This window comes from Coffea eugenioides, chromosome 8 (assembly GCF_003713205.1).
Source record: "Coffea eugenioides isolate CCC68of chromosome 8, Ceug_1.0, whole genome shotgun sequence".
Classification (NCBI taxonomy): domain Eukaryota; kingdom Viridiplantae; phylum Streptophyta; class Magnoliopsida; order Gentianales; family Rubiaceae; genus Coffea; species Coffea eugenioides.
Genome location: NC_040042.1, coordinates 44388881 through 44411928, shown reverse-complemented (window position 1 = coordinate 44411928; position 23048 = coordinate 44388881). Strand labels below are relative to the sequence as shown.

At 35.7% G+C, this 23048-nt stretch overlaps 4 protein-coding genes across 6 annotated transcripts; 2 read left to right on the top strand and 2 right to left on the bottom strand.

Annotated features, from left to right (window-relative positions):
• The first annotated feature begins 3749 nt into the window (after window positions 1-3749).
• On the top strand, window positions 3750-5689 carry LOC113780865 (geraniol 8-hydroxylase-like). Its single transcript, XM_027326648.1, has 2 exons — window positions 3750-4643; window positions 5078-5689. The coding sequence occupies exons 1-2, from the start codon at window positions 3750-3752 to the stop codon at window positions 5687-5689; spliced, it is 1506 nt and encodes a 501-aa protein (XP_027182449.1).
• Window positions 5690-11184: 5495 nt separating this feature from the next.
• LOC113779550 (probable sugar phosphate/phosphate translocator At1g12500) lies at window positions 11185-14339 on the top strand. Of its 3 annotated transcripts, none has more exons than XM_027325153.1 (2): window positions 11185-12493; window positions 14235-14339. In XM_027325153.1, exon 1 carries the CDS (start codon window positions 11389-11391, stop codon window positions 12442-12444), a length of 1056 nt encoding a protein of 351 aa, XP_027180954.1. In that variant the 5' UTR covers window positions 11185-11388; the 3' UTR covers window positions 12445-12493; window positions 14235-14339. The 3 variants fall into 3 exon arrangements, with proteins under 3 accessions (XP_027180954.1, XP_027180953.1, XP_027180952.1); XM_027325152.1 differs by lacking the exon at window positions 14235-14339 and adding an exon at window positions 13523-14011; XM_027325151.1 differs by lacking the exon at window positions 14235-14339 and adding an exon at window positions 12879-13340.
• A 440-nt stretch (window positions 14340-14779) lies between these two features.
• On the bottom strand, window positions 14780-15816 carry LOC113780864 (mavicyanin-like). Its single transcript, XM_027326647.1, has 2 exons — window positions 15654-15816; window positions 14780-15123 (listed from the first exon to the last, which is right to left on the bottom strand). The coding sequence occupies exons 1-2, from the start codon at window positions 15814-15816 to the stop codon at window positions 14780-14782; spliced, it is 507 nt and encodes a 168-aa protein (XP_027182448.1).
• A 2623-nt stretch (window positions 15817-18439) lies between these two features.
• On the bottom strand, window positions 18440-19610 carry LOC113780863 (basic blue protein-like). Its single transcript, XM_027326646.1, has 2 exons — window positions 19448-19610; window positions 18440-18732 (listed from the first exon to the last, which is right to left on the bottom strand). The coding sequence occupies exons 1-2, from the start codon at window positions 19608-19610 to the stop codon at window positions 18440-18442; spliced, it is 456 nt and encodes a 151-aa protein (XP_027182447.1).
• Window positions 19611-23048: the final 3438 nt, after the last annotated feature.

Here is a 23048-nt window from a genome sequence, read left to right as displayed (position 1 = left end):
ATGTTTCATGTGATCGTATCAATTCCACTCGAGGATGTTTTCATGTCTAGGAAATGATTATCTCATTCTTCTGAGTGTAATAAACTAGAGTTCCGCACAAACCGCAGCCCTGTACGTTCAGATATTAAATTTAAATTCTGAAATTAAATTAAAATATACTCTTCTGCCCCCCAAAAAAAAAAAATTAAGGCATACTTTTCAAATCATGTGGTTTTTTATAATACTGATATTAGGCGATCAAGTGGAATTTTCAACTTTGCAGACACAATTACCCTAATGTGAGTCATATCTTTACATAGCGGGGCTAAAACTACAGGCTATGTACTTCATTTTAATTTGACATGCATCCGCTTATTTTCTGCATGACAATGAAGGTGCAGCAGCGCTTGACAACGATTATTAGCTCCAACTATTAGTTTCAATCTAGGTTATTACCTACATCCAAACGCTTATCTCCATAATGAAATTCGAAAAAGAAAAAAAATAGAAAGGCACGCAACCATGTGTTAGTGTCTGTTTGGATTGGTATTTGTAGGACTTTTTTTTGTGAAAAAAAAAAAAAAACATATTGACGTGATTTTTGTAAAGTGAAAAGATAACTGGAGAAGGGTTGAGTTGGATGATAAGATGAGAGGAATTTTAAGTAACAGGTTTTGAGTCTCACTTATTAAAAAAAATTCATAAGTGAAAAGATAATTCGGAACTTGTCAAAAGAATATTTGTAAATTTTTCCTTAGAAAACTCGCAATTCAAACGGACCCAGCCTCAGAGGACTGCAATTGCATACATGCGGATCTAGGTTAGACATGCTGTCGATGTCATCTAGGGATGTCAACGGATCGGGTTCGAGTCGAAATTGAAAATTGCAGACTCAGACCCATTTTTATATAGTAGATCTGGACCTGATCCTTATATCGAACGAGTCTTGACCTTAGAGTCTCAGAATCGAGTCCGACAGGTCCCGAGTTAGGTCCAGGTCTACATAGAAAGAACATCTCCAAATTTAAACATTTCAAAATTAAATCCAAAATTAATCGCAAATCCAATCTCCAAACTTAAATAAATCAAATTACACAACTAAATCACAAATAACTCGTAATAGCCAATCCAAAACTAATCACAAATCAATCTATAAAGTCATTAATAAATTGTTAATTTGGTAAAAGAATGTATTTAAAATATTTATTTTATAATTATTAATATATTGTTCGGATCCGCATCAAATATGGGTCGGAATTTTATATTTCGTATCTGTTCCTTTTTTTTATTACAATAAACAGGTACGAGTCCGAGTATCAAAATTATTTTTCAATCTAACATCGAAAAAATTTATCGAATCCAGATCGAGTTCGGATCCAAACCCAACCCATTGACGCCCCTTACGTCATCAGGGTGCAATTTTTGAAAAAGGTAACTGGGCTGGTCCGGCTTTGGTTGAAAATGGCTTGGAGAAATTTCAATTGTGGACTTAATTTCAGTTGAAAAAGGCTCGGAGAAATTGTGGTGGAAACCCAAATCAAGAAAACATTTGGATTCTTCAGGCCGATTAGAAAACGGAGAGTTGGGCTGCTGACAATTATCCTTTTGAAAAAAAATCTCAACAGTCACTAAACAATTATTATGTTTTTTTTTTGGTCAAACTAAACAATAATTATTATGTTAGTTGTGTATTTATTATGTTAATGTCACTGTCTGTTGCTCTTGTACCTACACTATACGGTGGTCACATGTCCCGAATCTGACTGCAAGTACTTCTTTTTGCGGTGGCTATCCAACTCAATTTTAATATTTGAATAACCATTAAATGGTCAGTTCACATGGTAGGAATATTATTCACATAAATCCTTTACTCGACTCTCAAACTCGTCATAGTTGGAATATTACCTATTGACAAATATCGTTTATTCGACTCTAAAACTCCTCATTTCCTTAGAGGATGATTATTAATACTTTAAGAACTTAAATTAGCAAATTGAAACTGTCCATACAATTACCAAATTGAAATTTCCATGTAATTAGCTATTGTTTGGTTAAAATGCAAATAGTTGTGTTCTTCGTTTACATTCCCTTAAAGAAAAAATCGAAATGCAAACAAAGAAATTACTACTTTCTTTGAAACCCTTTACTATTTTCCCACCCCTTTCTGTTTTACCAAATAGGAGAACGAATTAGAGGTTTCAAAGGAACTTACCTTTCATTTCCTCGCTCTTCCTGGAACTAAATAAGGCCTTAATGTCCAACCTGAGATCCTTGGCAAACTCTGCTAGTACTATTAAGGAACTTTACTTTCTTGCTTACAAAAGAGAAGGAACAAAGAACTAAGCGCCTTTGTGTCACATTTGATAAAGTTGAGTGCTGAAAATCCTTTTGCCTGCAATTGATCAAATCATATCCTTGCAGTAGGTCGTTGGTTACTCAGCTCAACAGTCAACATTACCCGCTCAAGCCCTCACGGGAGTCGTTCAGTGGTAAGCGGGTTATTAAGGACTCCTGTGGTCGTGGGTTCGAATTTTATCCTGAGCTTGAATTCTCGTAACTCGTCCGGAATCGCTGCGTGAGACCGTGGCGCACTCCTACGGTTTGGTGTGCCGGCTCGGATCCTAAGGATTCAAATCAGGGCATGTTCTGAATTACCAAAAAAAAAAAAACATTACCCGCTCAATTAAAAAAAAAACTGGAGCCCCGACATGGTTGCCAGCTCGTTTGTAGTAGTATTATTAACAAAATGACGCCATGGGAAGGAATAGAATCTCCGGACCAAACCCAATGATCATTATAAAAATATGTAGGAGACAAACTACAAAGTCATGGATGCCCTACTTCATATTTTACCCAAACAATTCTCAAAAGAAAATCAACGGAATCCTTCTTTAAAATTACTAAACAACAATAAGGACAAGAAACAAAGATGGGAAGAAAATATAGTAGTAAAATCCAAGTTGAAACATAAAAAAAAAAAAAGCAAAAAAACCTTTAGAATATCATTTTTGTCAGACGCCTTCTTATCTTTTGAGGAAATGAGGATGCTTGTAAATATATCAATCACCTTGTATGCTGAAGACTACGTCAATTTGTCCCTAATGAGGTTTCTACCAGCTCCCCTCCCAAAAAAAAAAAAAAGAATCCCAGAACTCGGAAGGATGCTGGCTATATACAAAGACAAAGGTTAATGTGCTACAATGCAAGTTCTGGGAAGAGGAGTAAGAGATTTTCTTTTTTTTTTTTTGGTCCAAACACTTGCTATACACTCATTCTTTCAATGGATAAAATTGATTGTAAATTTTGAAGTTCATTATTAATTTATTTTACTTCTTTTGGGTACATTTTACACATACATGCATTGAAACAGTATTGTACAATCGTCTCAAAAGTATATCACCAATTATCTAAGCCCTTATATTATATTATCAAAAATTGTTGGTAACTTCACATATTCTAAGTTTTGCATCGTTGTTTTGTAGTATATAGTTGTTGGTATGATTCCTATTGCTTTGCTGTCCCCAGCTAATTAGACAGCCGTCACCTCACCCTCCTAACTTGCTAAAGGTCTCTAATTTTGTCTTCGTCCGGTCTTAGAAGGTATTGTTCAAACCCAAAAATGGGGCAACCAAGCAAGCGTTGGATCAGGCCCTTCTTTCTTTCAGGAATAAATAACTACTCAACACTTCATGTCGTCTTTTATTTAAGGCCTTGGTTTGATACCGGATTAGCATAACCAAATGTTCCGGTCGGTAACCCCAAAGTTGGCCATGGAGTTTAACAGTTTACTTCTCCTGTCTCCTCTCTTATTCTGCATTACCTCCATCTTGCTTTACATAGCAAACCGATCAATCAACAAGCAGAAGAGGCTTCCTCCAGGCCCCAAAGGCCTTCCAATTATTGGGAATCTCCTCAAATTAGGTGACAGACCCCATGAGTCCTTGACCATGTTAGCCAAGATTCACGGTCCACTCATGACAATCAAACTTGGCCGTGTCACAACTGTAGTTGCATCTTCAGCTGAAATGGCTAGAGAAATTCTCCAAAAGAATGATCAGGCTTTCTTGAGCAGGCCAATCCCAGATGCGGCAACTGCAGAAACTGATTACCAGCATTCCGTAATTTGGACTCCTGGAGGTCCAAAATGGCAAAAGCTGCGAAAGCTTTTGAACAATCAAGTTTTTACCCCCCAAAGATTGGATGCGTTGCAAGAATTACGGCACCAAATGATGGAAAACATGCTTAAACGTGTCTTCGAAGCTCGAGAAGCTGGAGAAGCTATTTATATTGGGAGATTAGTGTTCGGTACAACTTTGAGCTTATTGTCCAACATGTCATTTTCAGCTGACGTGCTGGATCCAAATTCAAAAGAAGTTAAAGAATTAAAAGATTTGATTCAGATGATTTTGGAGCTTGTTGGCAAGCCAAATCTCGCTGATTTTTTTCCTATTCTAAAGCTATTTGACCCTCAGGGAATTAGAAGAGATATTAAGCGTGGTTATGATGGTTTGCACTCGCTAATTGAGAACAATATTGATCGCCGGATGAAACAAAGGGCTTCTAGCATAGAAAGATCGGAGGATTTCTTGGATGCTCTTCTCGATCACAGTGAACAATATGGCCCGGATGAACTGGATCGCCGCGAAGTTAGACTACTACTCATGGTAATTAGTAGCGTAAATTGCACTTTGCATTCATCTACCAACTACTCTTTTTTTTTTTTAATCTAATTCTTCTTTTATCAGATTAGTAACTTAAGATGCACTTTGCATTCATCTACAGGTTTTTTTGTTACCCTGAATACGTAATTCTTATCTGTGTATCTACAATTTATTATTATGATATATGACATTAGATGCATCTCACGTTGACTTTCCTACGTACTCCATACATAATACAGCTTCTGAAGAGGGAGGGGGGACTATAAGGTGACAGATAAGTGATTGGCTGGATGTGTTAGAAAGCTTACGCAAATACTTGCTTGTAGAACTTTTGAATGACAAGTGCTAAATGAAATTCTTATCTCAAACATCCAATTCCCACATATAATATTATTACTCTGTGAATATTGACAATAATATTTCTGCGCCACCAACAGGATTTGTTTATAGGAGGTACAGATACCTCCAGCGCCACCGTGGAATGGGTAATGACAGAACTTCTTCACAACCCAGAGAAAATGGCAAAAGTAAAGCAAGAACTTGTAGAAAAAATTGGCTCAGGGTTTAGTGTCAAGGAGGCAGACATCCTGCAACTTCCTTATCTAGATGCAGTCCTAAAAGAAACAATGAGACTTCATCCCGCAGCACCGCTTATCACCCATTCTGCCATGACAGACGTGCAACTTTGTGGTTTCGTCATTCCAAAACATACTCAAGTAATGGTGAACGCATGGTCGATCACGAGGGACACAGCTTACTGGAAAGATCCCACCATATTTCTACCAGAAAGGTTTCTGAATTCAGATTTGGATTTCAGGGGGAGGGATTTATCCTTCATCCCTTTTGGCGCTGGACGGCGAATTTGCCCTGGATTGCCGCTGGCAGTGAGAATAGTGAAATTGTTGTTAGCTACTCTTGTACATAATTTTGATTGGAAACTTCCTAATGGTATGGAGCCAAAGGATATGGACATGAGAGATAAGTTTGGGCTTACACTTGAGAAAGCTAAGCCACTTGCTGCTATTCCAATGAGAGTTTCAAATTGTTGAAGTTTTCCTTATCAGACTGTTGGGGTTGGGGAATCCCCGCATATTTCAGTGTCCAAGTCGATGTCCTTTCGTATTGATCAATTTGTCACTAAGCAAGCTGGCTTTGTATCTTCTAATGGCTAACTAAAGCCATATGTGAATAAAATGATCAAGATTGATTTCTGTTCAGGGAAAAGATTGACCATTGCTATTTATTTTCTAGCTTTATTTCATTTTCACCAATGGGAGGCCGCGAATAATAGACATTTTTTGCAAGTCAATAAATAATCAATAATTAACTTTCAAATTTACATCAGAGAGCATATGAAAAAATTCCTCGATTCATACTCTCACAGCTCGACCAATATTCATGTAAATATATGGTCATCTCATTGCCTCCCAAGGATGGCACTGTCCATTCCCTGAACTCTATGCATATCTTTTTTACATCTTAGGCAAAAGGACATTTTATTATTCTGAAGAATAGTAAATTAAATTAGACTTTAAAAATCATGAGAACGTTACTGACAATGATAGTAGACCATCCAAGGGTGGTTTTCAAAGTTTCAGTAAACAATTCCATTAATGTCAGTTATGTCCTTACACAGAGGGATTAAAACTATAGGCATTAGTGAACTTTTGGCATTTCGTGCATTGATTTTCTGCATGATAAATGATGGTTCAGCTCTTGCTTGCGCTAAGGAACTTCTTTTGCTATTCCTTAATCTAGGTTTTGGCTTTTGAGATGTGCTGTTATATAATTCAGAACACTTACGCTCTAATGAACATTGGGGGCAAAGAATAGCAAATTCTCTACCTTGATTATGGAATTGATATTATTAAGATTCTCTTTTTTTTTAATGTGGGGTTTTTAATTCAAGGTAATGTCAACTCATTTATGCGCGAGTTGCATTCAAATTTGCTGATATCTAGACCTCAAGACTACAATAAGAAAGCCGAAGGGCCTTGAGAAACTTGATACTTATGCTAAGTAAATGTCTCGCCAAGTAAATTAAACTTGGGAGAATGGTAAAAGATTAAATGCTTTTTCTATTATATGGCTTAAGGCATAAGATAAACACCCATTAAAATATTTTGAAATTATCACCATCTCTTAATTTACATATACTTTTGTATCGAAAGTGGCCTTGTTTGGATTGCGATTTTCCGTCGAAAAATTACGTGGTTTCCCGTGATCACATTTCTCTATTAACTTTTTTCCTCACATACATCAAATCGCTACAATAATTTTTCCATGAAAAATCATGAAAAATGCAATCCAAACACAACCTAAGCTTTTGTGGATAAAAGTTAGTAGGTCCTACCTTTTTTATTCCGCGAGAACTTGAGATTTAAGGATCTGTTTACAACCAATTTTCATGGACTTTCTTTAGTTTCTGAGCTTGAGAAATATATTACGTGATCTTCTCAATTACTTAGTCTTTTAGCTTTTGAATTTAAAAAATAAAAATAAAAAAAGAAGCCAAAATGAGAAACTACTATAAGATACGTATTTTTTGAATTCTAATTTTGACCACAAAAACCAGAATCAATGGATGACAGAGCTGACAAAGCATTTAATGAACCGAGCTATTTAGGAACGTATTTGTGTTCAACTTGTCCGAGTTGGAAAAAAGTTTGATTGTATAATAAACGAATCAAATTCGAATAGAATATTAAACTCGTTTAATAATTAAGTCGAACACGAACTTATTCGATAACTATTCGAATAGTTCGCGATAGGGATATAATCGAACCGAACTGTTCGCGAGCAGCTCGCTCAAAAACTTGACTTGAATTCGGGTTGACCGAATTTGAGTCGAATTCGAGTGTCTCAATAAAGCGAGCGAGTCGAGTTCGAGTATTCAGAAGCAATGGTTGAAAACTCGTCGAACCTTATTGAGCTTTTTAATTTTAATTCTTTAATATATTATTATTATAAAATTACTTTTATACCCAAAAGAGTTGTTGAATTTATGAAATGTTTCATGTCGTATAAAAATTTTTAAAAGGCAACAATGCCTTTTTGCTAAAAAATTGTCAAGAAAATAAAATTTTCTAACTCGAACTTGATAAGTCTCGCATTGACTCAAACCCATGTGAGTCGAATTCGAATTCTGTAAGCAAGCATCGAGCTCGAGCTCTAATAATACTACTCACTCGAGCTCGAGCTCAAGCACCCTTCTTGTATGTCGAGTCGAGTTTGAGTATCAATTACATCCCTAGTTCGCGAACATATAAATAATTATAAAAAATAAATACATTTAATATTATTAAATATATATTATATTTTACTAAAAAATAATTATACATAAATTAGCATTATTTATTTTTAAAAAAACCAATAAATGCAATTAAACTTATTCTAAATAATGTATTATTTATTAAAAAAATATAATTAAATCATCTTCAAAATCGAATTCAAGCTCGAGTTGTAGTTTGAATTCAACCCGTATAGTTTAACGAGCCGAGTTTGAATATTTATACAAATAAACAAATTGAATTCAACTAATATCTGTAACTCATTAATATTCATGTGAATTCAAACTTTATTAGTATAATATACGAGCAGGGTTTGTTCAATTCGACTCGTGAAAAGCTCTAGATAACAGGCCTTGGAAGTCCATCCAATGCCGAGAGTATTGTAGATAAAGGTTTCATACCAAGGTAACCGGGCTGGGCTGGGACAGAATGAATCAGGCCGCCATGAACACACCCGGGTCGATGTTTCTCATTTAGGCCGAAAGAAAGGAATAGAACCCTTGACAAGGATCCTTGGTTGTTCATGAACTGGGCTTTCGAGACATTTTTCCTTTTCTTTTTAGGGAGATGTACCCAAATCAATTTTGCAGGGACCACTTGGTCACAGGGAAATGGAGACTTCACAGTTACGTTTCCTCCGTTTGAATGATTGTTTGTGGGATGTCATAGAAAGTTTTTTGTGTAGCACTTTTATTGATTAATTGTTTTTGAAAGAGAAAAAAGATAGTGTAAAAACGTATTTAAATTTTCCAAATGTATGTCTTAAAGAAAATCGAATGAAACAAACATAATTTAGATGGGTCAGTTTGTATTTATACTTTTTGTGGAGCCATTTGGCATCAAACAAGAATTCAAGAAAGTTAATTCCTATTTTGTACAGAAGTTTTTGCCAAAACACATTTGTCATTGATGAACGAGTGGAAAATAGCATATTTGAACCCATGTATTGTCCAACCAGCTTTTCTTTTCTTTTCTTTTTTTTTTTGGTTAAAAAATTCCACGTATTTCTATAGACTAAAGCAAATATGAAGTCTTGAAACTTAAAGAAAGGTTCAATCTGTATTTGCACAACAAAAGAGCAAGAGACGAAAAAGGAGGCAAAGTTCTTAATCCACCCCATTAGTTCAATAAATATGCAGAATAGCAGCGTCTACGGAGGAGTGCATCATGTACCCGTTAAATTATCAATATTTTGATATTCTAGTTGAAGAAAAAATATGTAAAATTAATTTTTTTAAAGTTTCGTTAGATGTAAATCCAAAAGTTCAACAAATTCATCATTTCCATCCTTTTTTTCTTTTACAATTCAGTAATTAGCATATATCAAATTGGCAAAAAGCAAATAGCATGTAACAAATGATGCTTCGGAATCTTCTGAGTCACTTTCTTGTTCTCTCTTCTTCTTTCGAGTTTGATTACATCTAATCCTTTAAGAAATCCAACAAGTATCAGAAAACAAGAACTAATCAAGTGGGAGTCGCCCGATTGAGAATGATATCCTGAACTAATCAAGAACTTATGTCTCGTTCGAATTGCCATTTTTTTTTAAAAAAATTATTATTCATAAACCTATTTTTTAATCATTTTTTTATTTCAAATATATTAAATTATTATAATATATTTTTCTATAAAAAAACTCAAAAAATTACAATTTAGATGGGCTATGGAAAAGCAAACCAAAAAAGGGTCTACTATATTTTTTTTCTTACAAATATAATATTGTGTTTTTAATAGCACAAGACGGGGGGTTTGCAAAGGGCTTCTTCTTGAGCATGTTTCTAGATTCAAATTGCCAACTCAAGTGAACACAGGAGTCCCATAAACCAACTATTCTTAGAGTAACTGACCATCGAATCCTTGATTTATATTTTAAAAATTCAGAATTTCCTGAAATATTTTGCCAGTGAGGGCGTAGGTATCCGTCTGGATCAGTAATAATTCAGTTCCCCCCCCCTCGAATTTCCCCATTGGTCCAATTGGATCATCCATTTTTCCATAATATAAAGTAGGAATAAGTCTATCATATCAGGTAAAAAAAAAAGAATATAGTAATCCCATAAATTATACTACAAAAAAGAAGTGTAGTGTTGCTGGTTGTGTTGTATACAAAGGTTGGGCAGTGGAAGAGTTTACAGTTTGTTGCCATCCAAATTTTTTTTTATTTTATTTTTGTCAATACAGGGACTACTTCCCTCTTTTTTTTTTTTTTTTTTTTTGTTGCCATCCAATTATGGACAGATGCTCGGAACTAGGGCTGCAAACGAATCGAGCTGCTCGCGAGCCGCTCGATTTGAGCTCGAGTCGAGCTCGAGCCGGCTCGAGTCAAATTCGAGCTCGAGCTCGAGCTCAGAATATTAAGCTCGTTAGCTCGCGAGCCGGCTCGCGAGCTTGAGTATATATATATATTTTTATTTTTATTTTTATTTAATAATAAAATTACGTATATTATATATATATATATTTTTTATTTTTTATTTTCATAGTAAAATTACGTATATATCCTTAATATTTTATTATTTATTAAGAAAAAAATATTATTTTATTTATTTTTAAAAAAAAATAATTATTTTTTATTTTTTTCGAGCTCGAGCTCGAGTTCGAGCTCGACTCGAGATCGGCTCGACTTGATTCGAGTCGAGCTCGAGCTCGAAAATTGCCAGCTCGTCGAGCTCGAGCTCGAGCTCGAGCTTGGTAAAATTTAGTCGAGGCTCGGCTCGATTAGCTCAAAACTCGACTCGACTCGGCTCGTTTGCAGCCCTACTCGGAACCAAGAATCACAATCTAAACCACTCTCTTATTGGTCCATGAATCAGAGTCAACATATTCTCAACTGCATTAAATTTGTAGGGGCCTAGCATTACACTACAGGAAAAAAGAATCTGCAGACCCGACCCGACCCATATAAAGAGAATATTAGTAGTAGTAGTAGTTTTTCCAGGAGCAGTAACCCCACGAGTGAAAATACCTTCTCTATCTCTCCATCTCCACCAACAGTAAAAAAAATAACACACACACAGAGAGGGTAGAGTACACACAGTGACGTACATAACTTACCGAAGTACCCAATCCAAGTCAAGGCCGACACAATTCAGAAACCATCTCGAGAAATCTAATGATGTTATTGCCATTAATAATTTATTCCCCGCCATCTCTCATCCAACGGCTGTTGTCCTCATTCCCTACCCAAATCTAAATCTCCACCTTCGAGTCAAATCCGATCCATCAGCGCCCCCCAAGCCCAAAGCCCACATTCCCACCTTATCTTTCCCCTCAACTCAACGCCCCCTTCACACCTTGTCACCAGTCACCACCCCCAGATCTAAGACTTCTAACTCCACTGCAGTGTATAGTGTATACAACAAAATCTCCTCCACCAGCTCTGCACATACTACGCACACTGCACAGGCCTAAAAACACCAGACTATTCAATCAAGCAAGGGTGACGTTTGGGAACTGGGATGGTGGAGGCACAGTCATGGACAACAAGGAGGGGAAGCAACCCAAGATTGGAGTCCACAGACCAAGTCCTGGATATCCCAGTTACGCCAACTGCTGAAATAAAACATCAACAGGGGGTGGGATCCTTAATCTCTCCAAATTTGCTGACAGCACTTATCATTGCATCATGGTACTTGTCAAACATTGGTGTACTTTTACTGAACAAATATCTCCTCAGCTTTTATGGTTACCGTTACCCAATCTTCCTTACCATGCTGCACATGATCTCTTGTGCTTCTTATAGCTTTGTAGCCATCAGGTGGCTAGAAATTGTCCCTTTTCAGCAAATTCATAGTAGGAAGCAGTTTTTCAAGATTCTTGCTTTATCTGCTATTTTTTGCTTTTCTGTTGTCTGTGGGAATACTTCTTTGAGGTACTTGCCTGTCTCGTTCAACCAAGCAATTGGTGCCACTACCCCTTTCTTCACAGCCATTTTTGCATTTGTGATTACTTGTAAAAAGGAATCTGCTGAGGTTTATTTAGCACTTGTCCCTGTGGTTCTTGGGATTGTTTTGGCTAGCAATAGCGAGCCCTTGTTTCATCTTTTTGGGTTTTTAATGGCATTAGGTTCCACTGCTGGGAGAGCCTTGAAGTCTGTGGTTCAAGGGTTGTTGTTAACGTCTGATGCTGAGAAATTGCACTCGATGAATCTCTTGTTGTACATGGCTCCGATGGCAGCTATGATTTTGTTACCCTTTACTTTGTATATTGAGGGGAACGTGACTGCCGTGACAATTGAGAAGGCGAGGCTCGATGGGTTTATGATCTTTTTGTTGGTTGCCAATGCCACTGTGGCTTATTTGGTGAATTTGACTAACTTCTTGGTGACAAAGCATACTAGTGCTTTGACTTTGCAAGTGTTGGGGAATGCCAAGGCTGCTGTGGCTGCTGTGGTTTCAGTCTTGATATTCAGGAATCCGGTGACCGTTATGGGGATGACCGGATTTGCTGTGACACTAATGGGGGTGGTGCTTTACAGTGAGGCCAAGAAGAGGTCTAAACTTACAGCTCATTGATAGCAAATATCAGCTAGTTGGTGGTGGTGCCGGCACAAGAATACACGGGGTGAGGCTCTTTTCCAATTGTTCTATGCCTTTTTTGTCTTTAATTGGTTGATTTAATTGTGGGATCAAAAGGAGAGAGGTTCACTGATTTGTTGTATAGGAAGTTGGGCTAGGGAGAAGGGATTATGCTTATTCTCTTTTTCTCTTTCTTTTCCTGCTTTATACAATTGCTTCTTCAATAGGGGTGGTTTAAGAGAATAAAGTTTCCTCTTTTACTATCCCCTTCGTGTAACTTTATATTGTTTTATGATATTACCACAGAAGGAAGGACAAATTCTTTTAGTTTTTTTATTAAATCTAAGGGGGGAAAATTTATTCTTTCTTGTTACTTCTGTTAGACATGCCCTTTGTTTCCTGATCTGGTGCCATTTATTCTATATATACAGTAGTTGATTTCTCAGTTGGATTTGCAAAAGTTGGGATTGGATCTTATGTAATGAGAAAGCTTGTATGAGATCATTGCATTTGGAGTGATCCTAGCATAATTAGCTCAGATTATAATGGGAAATTGTCGTGGTTTGTTGAAGATGATGATGCAAGATTAAAACAGTATGGTGGCACGTCGGTAGGAATGTAATATAGCTATTGCCTTCATATGAGATCAGATGTTGTGATCCATCTAAGTTGAAAATTAGGATGTTTGAGAAATTGTTCGGTAATTTGTTAAGAAAATGTATTTAGGTCTTAATTCGTCACTAGCCATCATAGCATGTGCAATCAATTTGATGTCAATAAACAGCAGAAATTCAGGCTGCTATCTATATTCAAGGATATTGGATGCATGACTCTGGAAATGTTATTTGTCCATTTCCTGAATCAACTCCTATGGATCGATCTGTCACGCTTTATTTTGTTGAACTTTACCATTTCAGCTTATGTCAACCTCTTTCCTTGTGCTTTAGAGGGATGTTTCGTGCTAAACAGGAATTTAGCTGGGGGGAGGGGAGGGGAGGGGAGGGATGTGTCACTTGTCAATCTTGAGTTGATCTAAATCTGCCAGCATGTATAATCTAAGTTTTTTATTTGCCAGCCAATGCTACATGCTTAACTGTTCTAAGCTGAAGGAGAAGGTACCCAGTCTCTTAATAGGTCGCAAGGATAGTCCCAAAGTTGGGTCTGAATTCTTCTGCTTTTGATCTGGATTAGCAAGTAATATACATCTCTCAACTACTGTTATGATTTTGCTCTCATGTCATGGGAGTTGGGAATTCTTTTTGATATCAGCTGTTGCTCTGTCGACTACAAGTTAGGAGTGGGACCATTTCCACATGGAGAAAGCAACTTAGCACTTACGACACTAATTGGTGGTTGAGACTTCTTTTTCAGCATAGCTAGCTCAGCTTAATGATAATCTTGTGAATAGTTAACGTAGTTGCAGACAGAAGTAAGATTTTAGGAAGACAGGTCTAAGCACTTTTCATGCAACCATTTTGCAGTTTGTAGGAAAAGGAAAGCATATTTACTAGAAAGTTAACATGCTACTATATTAATTTCCTTTTAAATGGTAGTATGTTTTTAGTAGTGCGGAAGGACCCAAGGTCAAGAGGTAACTATGCTCATAATGAAAAGAGTTCAATTTAAAATTATATACTACTACTTTATATGGACAAATTTTTTCAATAATGATTGCTATGTTATACCCTTTTTTTTCTTCTTTCTTTTCTTGTGATTGACGATGAATCCTGCATGAAGTTCTGCAATAGCTGGAAATCTTTGTGCATTTAATCTGCCCTGTCTTTCAGGGACTTCTCTTTCGATGAAGGATTGCTTGATTGGTTGGTTGAATCTTGACGAATAGGAGAACGGATATTAATTCTTGCATGTACTTGTTGTCATTGATGTCATCCCCCCTTCCTTACCTATGGCCGTGTGTGGTTTATTTGTTGCAATCACTACGTACAAGACAATATTTTATTATTATTGACCCTCCATCTCTTCAAAGTTTTCTCCAATCTTATTATACGGATTTGACCAAAATTAGAATGATTGAGGATGACTTTTGTGAAATGAAAAACGGGTTATAAATATTTAAGCCATCATTGTTATTCTGATCAAACTCCTACAGTAAAAAGTAATTACTCAAATGAAGCTACAATGGGATTCAAATGGGATCAAGATGCTGTATTATTCAAAGCTCGTACAAAGCCGCATGCATTAACTGACTGATGTGTTACGTAAACAAGTAGAAATAAATGGATTACAAGGACTGAAAAAAAAAATGAAACCTGTAAGTCTTTCTGCTTTCAAACAAGTATAAATAGTAGTAAAGGTTACTCCTGAATCTCCGTCAAGCCATGATCATCATGAAGGCGGCCAATGCAGCAATCAGCCAAGAGAAAGTTTTTGAGGGACCAAATCCGGTGGCTGCTCCAGCATCGGGTTTGGGAGGAGTTAGAGCAGGTGCAGGTGAAGGAGATCCTAAACCGGGCTGGACAGTAATGGCAAACTTCATTGGTCCAGTGTGACAATGGTCGGCAACGCCACAAATGTACCATTTCCTTCCGGGAGCGGCGAGGGTGATTACATCGTGACCGGAGGTTAAAGGAGCAGCCCCGAGTGGTGCTGCGCAAAGTTTGAACTCGGTTCCATTTACTTTGATGACATTGTGTGCTCCAGGTTTGTAGTTAAACACTATATATGTTGCCAAAAAAAAAAAAAAAAAACCTGGTTAGTGAATTACACACATGATGAAACTTTAAAAGATAAAGATTTCTTTTCCTTTTTTTTTTTTAAATTTCGGGTCATAGAAAATAGAAGGTTTTAACTAATTTCTAATCATTTCTGTCGTCCATATTGTCGGGTGTTCTTAGGCTCTGTCATCCCAAAAACTAGCCAAGATCAACTAAGCTCTGTAAAATTGCTTCCTGGAATATCAGTGAAAATGTTTGTGCATCTGTCTTAGACAAACTTAACCTTATTCCTCTCCAATCTGTGTTCTTGTTAAGGATTATGCTTTTTGAAATATTATACCTCTCCTGAAATTTGAGCAAATTATAAAAAAAAATCAGTACAGAAAGTTCTTTAGCTTCGAGACATTATTATTATTAACTCATTTAACGTTAGTGAGTTCATAGAATCAGGATTACGTTGTAGAATGGAACACAATAAATGGAAATTGCAAATCCCTAAGGTATCTGTGGATTCAAGGAATTTTGACATACCTAAGGTATCTCCGACGTGGAATTCGATTCCATCAGCCCAGGCCTGATAATCCATGCCCAACATCCAACCATCTTTACCTCCGACCACAATTTCCTTTGCCCTTGTCGGAGCAACAATTGCAGCAACAACAGCTAATGCAATCAAGAAAGCTTTCGACGCCATTTGTATATTATATTTCTATGTATTCTGCTAAAGCTTCCTTTCTTTTTATTTTGCCTTAATTGTGAGCTTGGAGGAACTGATACATGGTACTGCAACATTTATATATGGAGTGTTGATTAAACTTTGAGAAAATCAGCCGGCATATGACGGCAACCCGAACATCGAAAATAGATATGGCAAGTGGAATGCGTTTCTCGAATAAGTCAACGAATTAACGTTAAAAACATAACAATGTGTGCTTCGTAAAAGCTGTTCATGGATTCTCGACTAGGTCATACGTGAAACTTCGAAGCAAGCAGCTGTTTATTTTCAAGAAAAAAAAATGTCAAGTATTATAACTATTCTGTACCTAATGCAAATATCATTAATGTACTTTGGAATATCAGTAATTGGATTGATTGAGACGGGAAGGGGGATGCCTTTGTTCTCGGCTTGTCGGATACTCGGTTGGGATAATATCAAAAACCTCCCCTGAAGTTTCTCTTAATATCACCTAGCGCCCTTAAGATTTTAAAAATATCACTTACATCCCTTACATTTGATATTTGTGAGACAAAATTCTTGTTTATCTCCAATAGTACTACCACGTCATAATGCTATATAGTTTATAAAAATATAAATCTGAAAAACAAAAATGATATTTGCAAAGAACACACTAGCACCAATTTAGCTTTATATGCTCAAAATCGATTTCTTATGAATCTTATTTTTTTTTTCAACTTCTTCTCAACCTGTGCTCAAGCCTTTAAATTATACTGATCATTATAAAAATCAACTTAAAATAAACAAACGTATCAAACCTCACTGTATGACAATCACATAAAATAAAAAATAAAAAAAATTCAATTTACTGTAATTTATAAATAAAAAATTGCATAGTCATCCAAAAAAGAAAAGAGTAAGAGAGAATGTTGGAGAAAGGAGAAAGGGAACAAAGTTACTTTTTTTCTTTTTTTGTAATTTTTTGAGCTCCATTTATTTGATATGTGAATTACGTATCAAGTAAGAGTAAATATATTTTTTTTTTGCAATTATTAGGGGAGACAAGTGACATTTTAAAACTTCAGGGGTGTCAAGTGATTTTTTCTGATTTCTTGTCAGCAGATACCTCTTTTTGTTGGACGTTAATAACAAGCCTCATCCCAGATTTACAGTACTGATTTCCAACTCCACAAATATGCCATTTCTTCTCTGGAGTAGCAAGAGTGACTATGCATCCTTCCCACTTTCTAGGGCATTTTCGCCTTTGGTAGGTCAGCTGTTTGAAACGGTTTCCATCCACTCCACTTTGTATACATTGTGTACTCCTTTTTTTGTAATTGAATACTGCGTCATCATATATATATATATATTTATTTATGCATACATATATACATACACCTACGCGTGCGCTCACAACCGATACTAAACATTCTATACAAGAGGCTTATGTCAATTTTTTTTTATATCAAATTGATTAATTGTAGCGTGTACATAGGCCAAGTCGAATCTAAAGCTATGCCTTCTTTACCACTTTTTTTTTCCTAAATCTTGGAGCTAGCTTATTTTAAATCCTGGAAAAAGAACTGTCTTTTGAAATGTACTTTTTACGTTGCGTTGTGAGAATTCATTTTGAGAATTCCTATCTTAGACAATAAATGTGTACAATCATCCATTAACATGAACCTTTTGCTTCTACAATGTGGAAGATGTCATATTGGCCGTAACTAAGTGCAAATTTTCGTACAATATCCTAGTACAAGAAATATATCAATGCATGTTTGATATCAATATATATATGTTTGATTCGATAATATCTTGGATTTTGAATATATATATATGTGTGTGTGCACGCGCGCGTGTGCACATAAAGTATGAGGTTTCTCTGTTTCACTTTGAGTAATTAAGACATTATAGACCAAGAAGTCAGTCAATTCATGGGTGTATACTTGTGCATTGGCTTAGTGAAAAAAAAAAAAAAAAAATCTAGATACGAGAATTTAAATTCTTGTCACTGATTACATGATTCATTGTAGTGAATCAGGAACAATACTTGGTAAGTTGAGCACTTTGGTGCTAAACTATTTTCTTAATTACTTGGGAAAAACTACTCCATTTTTTTTTAAAAAAAAAATTAGTGTCTATATTTCTCAAATGATCCACTAAATAGAATAAAAATTTAATTTTCCTACTTTAAGAAATATGGCAGGTAGAATATTGACATCAAACCGATTCCAAAGAAAGAAATGATATACACTAGACGGCCTTCTTCATACCCAAAAACATTTGGAAATAACCAACCAAAGTTGAATAACCAAAGTCGATAAAAGTGTAATAATAAGCTATTACAAGGCACAACATACTAAATATGATTAAAGAACAATTAAGGAAGCTGCTCCAACAACTCGTCCGATTATTGTACTAGTAATTTAAAACTTAAACTCAAATACAACTGGAAAATGTAATAACAATATAAGACCACGACGGTTACCCCTCCCCTACTAAGAAATCCAAATGACTTCTTGGGCAACTTTATTGACAATATCCTATAAGCCCCTCATCCGTAATGGATGATGTTCGACATCAAAGGGTGTGTCCCATAGAACACAATCTGGAAATAATTTGAGGAAGCAATTCCAGGATTTCAAGAACACGGGGAGGCAGGACTTGGAGCAGATGCAGGTGAAGGAGATTCTGGAGCAGATGCAGATGGAGGAGATCTACCTCCCTGGACCTGGACAGTAATGGCAAACTTCATTGGTCCAGCCTGGCAATGATTGGCAACGCCACAAATGTACCATTTCCTTCCGGGAGTGGCGAGGAGGATCACATCATGACCGGAGATTAAAGGTGCAGCGCCGAGCGGCGCCGCGCAACGTTGGAAGTCGGTCCCATTTACTTTGATGACATTGTGGTTTCCAGCCACGTAGTTAAACACTATATGTTGCCAAAAGACTTGGTTAGTGAATTACACGATGAATCTTTAAAATATATATATATATAGATATATACAGAGATTTGTTTTGTTTGGTAATTACAAAAGAAGATTTCAACTGATTTTAATTTGATAATTTCTGCCATCATATTGTTGGATGTTAGAAAATCCAAAAAATAGTGACACTTTGGATCTCTTGCCTTAAAAATTAGCTAGACTTTTCCTCGCACTGGTCCTTTCACAATCAATGTGAGATAAATTTCAAGCCAACATCAAGAAAATTGAGTAAAATTGGATAATAAGAGCTTTTTGTGCATCCATAATGGATACACAAGCATAACCATTTTCCTGTCCAATCTGTGTTAGTTTTTAAGGATTACTTTTTGAAATGCTATACCACTCCTAAGAATTGAGCAAGCTTTGATAAATCAGTACAGAAAGCACTTTGGGTTCAGACATTATTAATTCACTCAGCAATCGTAATCTACATTTTTACAATGATATTTTCATTATTTTTTATCATATAGTCTAATAAATAAATAAAAATTACGTGACAAAAATGATGGCAGGATTGTCATTATTAAAAAAAAAAAAAAAAAGAGCATGACTAATATTTGTCTAATATTACTGACTTGTTAGAATCAGAATAATGTTTTAAGATGAATGTATGAAAGTAAGAATCATGATCGAGATCTGGATTGAAGGAGATTGACATACCCAAGGTATCTCCAACGTCAAATTCAATTCCATCAGCCCAGGCCTGATAATTAATGCCCAATCTCCAACCATCTTCACCTCCAACCAATATTTCCTTTGCCATTGTTGGAGCGACAATTGTAGCAGCCATAGCTACTGCAATCAAGAAAGCTTTCGACGCCATTTGTATATTAAATTTCTCTCTGTCTTCTGCGAAAGCTTTTTTTTTGTGCCTTAATTTTGAGCATGGAGGAACAAATACACGGTACAACATTTATATAGATTGTTGATTAAACTTTGACAAAATCAGCCGGCTTTTGACGGCAGCGGCTTTTGAAGGTAATTGGAAGTATACCGGAAGAACATTGCCGTATCTCGAATAAGTTCACAGATTAACGTTAAAACAATATTAATGTGTACTTCGTGAAAGATGTATATAGATTCACTTTTGGCCGATGCAAAATCCTAGGCCAAACATGAAACTTAGAACCAATACCATCTATTTGCGAATTCAAGACAAAAACTAGTAATCCTTTTTATCAGGCAAAACAAAAAGAAAAAACTAGTAATTTGTTGCAATGACATAAAAAGAATTTATCATTTTTTTTGGGTTGTTGATTGTAGTTATCAAATTGTGTACATAAGATATCAACAAGTCTATGCTAGACATAAGGAGCAGGATCTTTAGTATGATTTGTAAATTAAAATTAAAAAATAAATTCTTGATTAACATACCTTGAGATATTGAAGACATTTTGGAGAAGAATTTCACAGCCCTTTCAGCAAGTCTTCCAATCACCAAAGTTGTAAACTATAAACCTTCGTTGTCTAGCCTTCCCTACCTAACTCTCTATTATGTTATTTTAGTGATGGGTAAAAATAACGAACGTCAGAGTGGTGAGAGAGACCAGGCGCCCTAGAGTATTTATAGAGTCCTATCATAAAATTATGATAGATTCTAATATCTTCAGATATATGATACTTTATTATGATAAGATACAGATTAATAATCACTGTAATTATTAGATAAAATACTACATATAATACGTCTATATACAACGAATATGAAACTCCTTACTTCCTCCAATTAGTAAGGATTTTCATATTCGTTGTATGTTGATAGTTTTAGAATCCTAAAGATAAACGAATTAGAGGAAGTAAGGAGTTTCATATTCATTGTATGTTGATAGTTTTAGAATCCTAAAGATAGACAAATTGGAGGAAGTAAGGAGTTCCATATTCGTTGTATACGTCTACTTTGAGTCTTTCATTCCTGTCCCCACAAAGGGGCAGGGAAGCCCTTCCTTATTTCGATGAAAGCAATAGATTCGCAGACGACGGAGACACTCGCTTTTTTCCTAAAACCTATAATGCAACTCGTGACTCGAAAGTCATGCTTTTTTATATATTTTTTATAAAATAGCTTGATTCAGTTGGTAGAGTTTGGGCGCTTTCACCATTCAACCATGGATGCAAAAAGACTCAGCGAGTGAACTGGTGGCTCCACACCTTCGCGAAATTAACCTATACAACGAATATGGAACTCCTTACTTCCTCCAATTTGTCTATCTTGAGGATTCTAAAACTATCAACATACAACGAATATGAAACTCCTTACTTCCCCCAATTTGTCTTTTTTTAAGATTCTAAAACTATCAACATACAACGAATATGAAACTCCTTACTTCCTCCAATTTGTCTATCTTTAAGATTCTAAAACTATCAACATAAATCTATTCATGTGGTTACTTATCTCATGAGCTAGTAAGATAACAATTGAATATTGAAACAATATCATGTGTAGAGCTGTTAATCGAGCCGAGTCGAACCGAGTATTTGGCTGCCGAGCTCGACTCGAGTTTAATTCGAGCCGAGCTCGACTCGAAATCATTAAGAAAACGAGCTTTAAAATGTGTTCGAACTCGACTCGTTAAATATACATGTGGCTCTAGCTCGAGCTCGAGCTCGACTTGTTTATCACAAACGAGTCGAGTTTCATGAGCTCGAACTCGAGTTCGTGCAAATTAACCTTAATAAAAATCTATAATTTTTAATTTTTATAATTTTGATTTCTAAAATGACAAATATGCCCTTCATTAACGAGTTCTAACGAGTTACTCGAGTATCAAATTCGGCTCGTTAACTAAACGAGCATGTTCGAGTTCGAGCTCGACTCGTTAACCAAAATTAAAGAGCCGAGCTCGAGCCTTAACGAGTCGAGCTTTAACGAGCTTTCGAACTACTCGATTGACTTAACAGCTCTAATCATGTGGTCATGTAGGCCACACTAATATTCCAACATCCTCCCACTTGGACAAATGACCACATTCATTTGATAATTCACAATCCATAAACAAAATAAGTGGCCACAACAAAATGTTTACCCTACATTGTTATCAAAATGGATTATGGCGGTTGTGTGTCAATTGACAAACATATTCCCTTCCATATATCACAATTTTAATAACCAGATGTAGATAAACTAATTGAGGAAGGAATGAACAACAAAATAAGAATGTTCTTTAATGGTCTATATATTATATCCTGACTAATTTCTTTCGAAAATACAAAAATGTGCACAAAACAGAAAATAATATATAAGCAATTATATGTCCAGAGTAATACATAATATTCATACAATAGCAAGACCCATGGAGTTGACATGTTCTTGAAATTTCTTTGGTGCCAATGCTTTCGTTAATGGGTCTGCACGCATCAAATCAGTGTTTATATGCTCCATGGATACCTTTTGCTGTTGAATCCTCTCTCGAACAACATGAAATTTTAATTCAATATTCTTAGATTTGCTAAAGCACTTGTTATTTTTCGAGAAAAATACAGCTGTAGAATTATCACAATATACCATACTAGGTCGGGATATAGAGTCCATAATTTGAAGACCTTCAATAAAATTTCGCAACCAAATAGCTTGAGAAGTAGCTTCATGACAAGTTATAAATTCTGCTTCTATTGTGGAAGAAGCAGTTATCGTTTGTTTTGCACTTTTTCGTGATATAACTCCACCAGCGAGCATGAAAATGTATCCAAAAATAGATTTCATACTATCAACACATCCCATAAAATCCGAATCCGAGTACCCAACAATTTCAAATTGATCACTATGCTTATAAGTGAGCATTAAATCTTTGGTACCCTGAAGATATCGCATCACCATTTTAACTGCAGTCCAGTGATCAAATCCCGGATTACTTCGAAATCTACCAAACATTCCAACTACAAAACTAATATCAGGCCATGTACAAGTTTGAGTATATATCAAACTTCCTACAGCTAAGGCATATGGTACTGCTTCCATTTTATGTCGCTCAGGATCATTCTGTGGAAATTGATTTTGACTCAATTTATCACTTTTAATAATGGGACATGGAGTTGTTGAACAGTTTTGCGTTTGAAATCTTTCAAGAACTTTGGTTGTATAAGATCTTTGAGATAAATCAATAACTTTCTTGAACCTATCCCTATGAATCTCAATGTCAAGCACAAAAAATACATTTTTCATATCTTTGATTTCAAAGTTCTTAGAAAGAAAGCTTTTAGTTTCATGCAATAAACTCAACGCATTAATAGCAAATAATATGTTATCAACATACAAGATCAAAAA

Coding starts and splice junctions, on each gene's coding strand:
- LOC113780865 (XM_027326648.1), top strand. CDS start 3,750: ATGGAGTTTAACAGTTTACTTCTCCTGTCTCCTCTCTTATTCTGCATT. Junction 4,644..5,077: donor AAGTTAGACTACTACTCATG/GTAATTAGTAGC, acceptor CGCCACCAACAG/GATTTGTTTATAGGAGGTAC.
- LOC113779550 (XM_027325153.1), top strand. CDS start 11,389: ATGGTGGAGGCACAGTCATGGACAACAAGGAGGGGAAGCAACCCAAGA.
- LOC113780864 (XM_027326647.1), bottom strand. CDS start 15,816: ATGGCGTCGAAAGCTTTCTTGATTGCATTAGCTGTTGTTGCTGCAATT. Junction 15,124..15,653: donor CCACGTCGGAGATACCTTAG/GTATGTCAAAAT, acceptor CAACATATATAG/TGTTTAACTACAAACCTGGA.
- LOC113780863 (XM_027326646.1), bottom strand. CDS start 19,610: ATGGCGTCGAAAGCTTTCTTGATTGCAGTAGCTATGGCTGCTACAATT. Junction 18,733..19,447: donor TGACGTTGGAGATACCTTGG/GTATGTCAATCT, acceptor GGCAACATATAG/TGTTTAACTACGTGGCTGGA.